Raw genomic sequence first — 2,683 nt, 5'->3', positions numbered from 1 at the left:
TGTAAACTTTCTTGAAGAAAAATAAAAATGAAGACCTTAGGCAGTATCTGAACTGCCTCATTTAAGAGTTATTTTAAACCTTCTTTCTCCAATCCATGGTATGTTTGAGTTTCCACATCCTACTTCTACTTCTCTACAGGTATTTTGAGCTGTTTTTTATGCTTCTGTACTTTCCAAGTAGGTTCGCATGCTAATACTGCCAAATCTTGAGCCATATATGCGACTTCTTGAACCAGAGATGCTTCTTGAGAAGCAAAAGAATGAGATGAAGAGGCATGAGGCTTGGCGTGTTTATGGAGCCCTGCTGGTGAGCTGCTTCTCTAACCCAATGCTTGTATGATTATACTATTGTAGAAGTTTTAGGAATGGATTCACATTTTAAGACCTTGCTTTTTCCAGCATGCAACAGGTCAATGTATATATGATCGGCTCAAGATATTCTCACCTCTGCCATCCCTGTCAGCACGTGCAGTATGGAGGACCAATGCAAGGGTTATTACCACCCCACCAAGTAAGAAATATGCTTCTTCTTCTTTCTTTTTTTGGCTTGAAATAATTCCCTTCAAACATGCGCTAATTATGAGTGTTTACATAGTTAAATGTATATGTAAGGTTTCAATGGACTGAAATTGGAGGAAGATAGTGTGAATGGTGTTTAAGATTTCTTTGGTAGGAATATTGTGCGAATGATGTTTAATATTTCTTTGGAATACTAGGATTGGGTGCATATGTATGGTCACAGGATTATTTGATCAATGTTCATATTACTTGAGGCCAGACTCTAACTGCTTTTTAATCCTCATTAAATCAAAAAGATAAACGCAAGGGGAGCATGGAACACTTGGAAGAGCAGCCACCGCACAAGAAAATAGCCAGTGATGGTCCAATTCTTGCTGCATCAACCAATTCCTCGCCATCTCACATGGAAGAGGAAGCTGTGGTTCCACCAGCTCCCTTGATTGATTCTAATGCAGGCCCATCATCATCCTCCTCCTCTAGACAACCGACTAATGACATAAATTTGGATGGCAGAGGTAGGAGAGACAAGGGTGGTAGTCAAGCTCTGAATAGGTCAGCTGTCCTCTCTCGGATATGGAAAAATGACTTGGATTCTGGGCGTCTCCTGGTATTGCTGTTTGAGCTGTTTGGTGAAGGCATTTTATCCTTCATTCCAGCTCCCGAGATGTCTATGTTCTTATGACCATTTGTACAAAGATCTGCACTTCCATAGTTACTCATATGTGTACAAATTACACTTGCATATATAATTTTAAAGTTCTCAAGACCAAATCTTTTGGTAAATTTCTATGAAGCTTTTACGAAACATTCAATAGTAGTGCTGATCATGTATTGATTGTCTGGAATTTGGATGTGTTGGGCCTGTTTTATTGCACCAAGATTATCAATTAGTTGGAGCTAGTATGACCTCTTGAACTCTGGATCCATATTCCTAACAAAAGAAGAGGGTGGACTATCCAAGACTTGTTGGAGCAGGTAGGCCTGATTTCTTATATTTACTGTTCGAATTGCTAGTAATTCAGATATCAAAATTTATAAGCATTTCTGTCTTTAGAACTCTACCATCTTAGCGGACAAAACAAAGTTCTGGTTTATTTCCATAAATACTACAATCTAATTTTAGGAAACAGGGGAACCAAAACCAAAGCAAAATTACTTCACTATGGTGTAAAACATGGAGGATGCAATAGTTTCTAGGGAACTTGAATTTTGGACTCACGTTCAACAGCTTTCTTGAGGAAGCTATCCTCTTCGAGGGCCATCTGAACCGGCAAGAAGCCCATGTCATTAGCCATGGCTAGCATCATCTTCTTGGTTTCCTCCTTGAACTCCTCCAGATCAACTGCCCCATTGGAGTCATGATCGAACTGCATGAACAGGGAATCATAGAGACGAGCAAGCTCATCTGGGTCAGGCTTCACGTCTATCCCAAAGTGGGTCTCAAAGACCCTCAGACTCTGCAGCTCCTTCAACATCTCTGCATAGCAGAGAAGACCATCGTGATCCGTGTCAAGGCGAGCAAAACGGTCACGTATTGAGACATTGAATGCTTCTTCATCCTCCAAGAAGTTGAAGATGGTGGCAGCATCCAATACTTCTACACTCATTTTGATCTTAAGCTTGAAGATGGAGACTAGGACTTTGATTTTGAAGAAGGTGGTGTTCTCATATATATATATATATGCACACATGTATGCTGTTTTCAACACTCCCCCCTTTTAGCCAGTAGTTTCTCTTTGCCATAGTTTTTGAATTCCCGCGTTGTGCTTGGTATAACTTTGGTCAAATGTCCTATTTTTTCAAGTGAAAGTTTAAACTACCTTCGCCCTTTTTTATTTTTTGTTAAGGTCAACAGATTTTGATAAAAGATCAAGAGCATAAAGCTCTTAATAAATTATAGCAAAAAACTATGAAATTACAAAATGATAGATACAATCAAAAACTTCTTACAAGTAAGTACGATCTATGACTTCAGCTTTCAGTAACTCATATACAATTACAGTTATAAAACATATCTACTTCAGGCAAACTAGATCTAAGACATTGCCCATGGGTAACCAAAATTCTCAAACTTTATTTTTCGGCTATGAGAAATAATCCCTCACACCAATCTACTCCTCCTCATCCTCAAAAGCCAAGAAAACAACTCACGTCCTCGATCCAA

At 39.1% G+C, this 2,683-nt stretch overlaps 2 protein-coding genes across 2 annotated transcripts; one reads left to right on the top strand and one right to left on the bottom strand.

The window, feature by feature from the left end:
- The first annotated feature begins 12 nt into the window (after window positions 1-12).
- Window positions 13-1,201, top strand: LOC132180704 (transcription initiation factor TFIID subunit 6-like). The gene is made up of 3 exons (XM_059593612.1): window positions 13-307; window positions 400-511; window positions 816-1,201. The coding sequence occupies exons 1-3, from the start codon at window positions 188-190 to the stop codon at window positions 1,199-1,201; spliced, it is 618 nt and encodes a 205-aa protein (XP_059449595.1). The 5' UTR covers window positions 13-187.
- A 500-nt stretch (window positions 1,202-1,701) lies between these two features.
- LOC132180357 (uncharacterized) lies at window positions 1,702-2,143 on the bottom strand. Its single transcript, XM_059593150.1, has one exon. The coding sequence runs from the start codon at window positions 2,124-2,126 to the stop codon at window positions 1,713-1,715; it is 414 nt and encodes a 137-aa protein (XP_059449133.1). The 5' UTR covers window positions 2,127-2,143; the 3' UTR covers window positions 1,702-1,712.
- Window positions 2,144-2,683: the final 540 nt, after the last annotated feature.

This window comes from Corylus avellana, chromosome ca5 (genome assembly GCF_901000735.1).
Source record: "Corylus avellana chromosome ca5, CavTom2PMs-1.0".
NCBI lineage: Eukaryota > Viridiplantae > Streptophyta > Magnoliopsida > Fagales > Betulaceae > Corylus > Corylus avellana.
This window is presented reverse-complemented; position numbering and strand designations above follow the sequence as displayed.

What these genes read in the sequence shown, in the direction of transcription:
- LOC132180704 (XM_059593612.1), top strand. Translation starts at nt 188, where the DNA reads ATGCTAATACTGCCAAATCTTGAGCCATATATGCGACTTCTTGAACCA. An exon ending in GTGTTTATGGAGCCCTGCTG is followed by an intron (nt 308 to 399) that starts GTGAGCTGCTTC and finishes TGCTTTTTCCAG; the next exon opens with CATGCAACAGGTCAATGTAT. An exon ending in GGTTATTACCACCCCACCAA is followed by an intron (nt 512 to 815) that starts GTAAGAAATATG and finishes TAAATCAAAAAG; the next exon opens with ATAAACGCAAGGGGAGCATG.
- LOC132180357 (XM_059593150.1), bottom strand. Translation starts at nt 2,126, where the DNA reads ATGAGTGTAGAAGTATTGGATGCTGCCACCATCTTCAACTTCTTGGAG.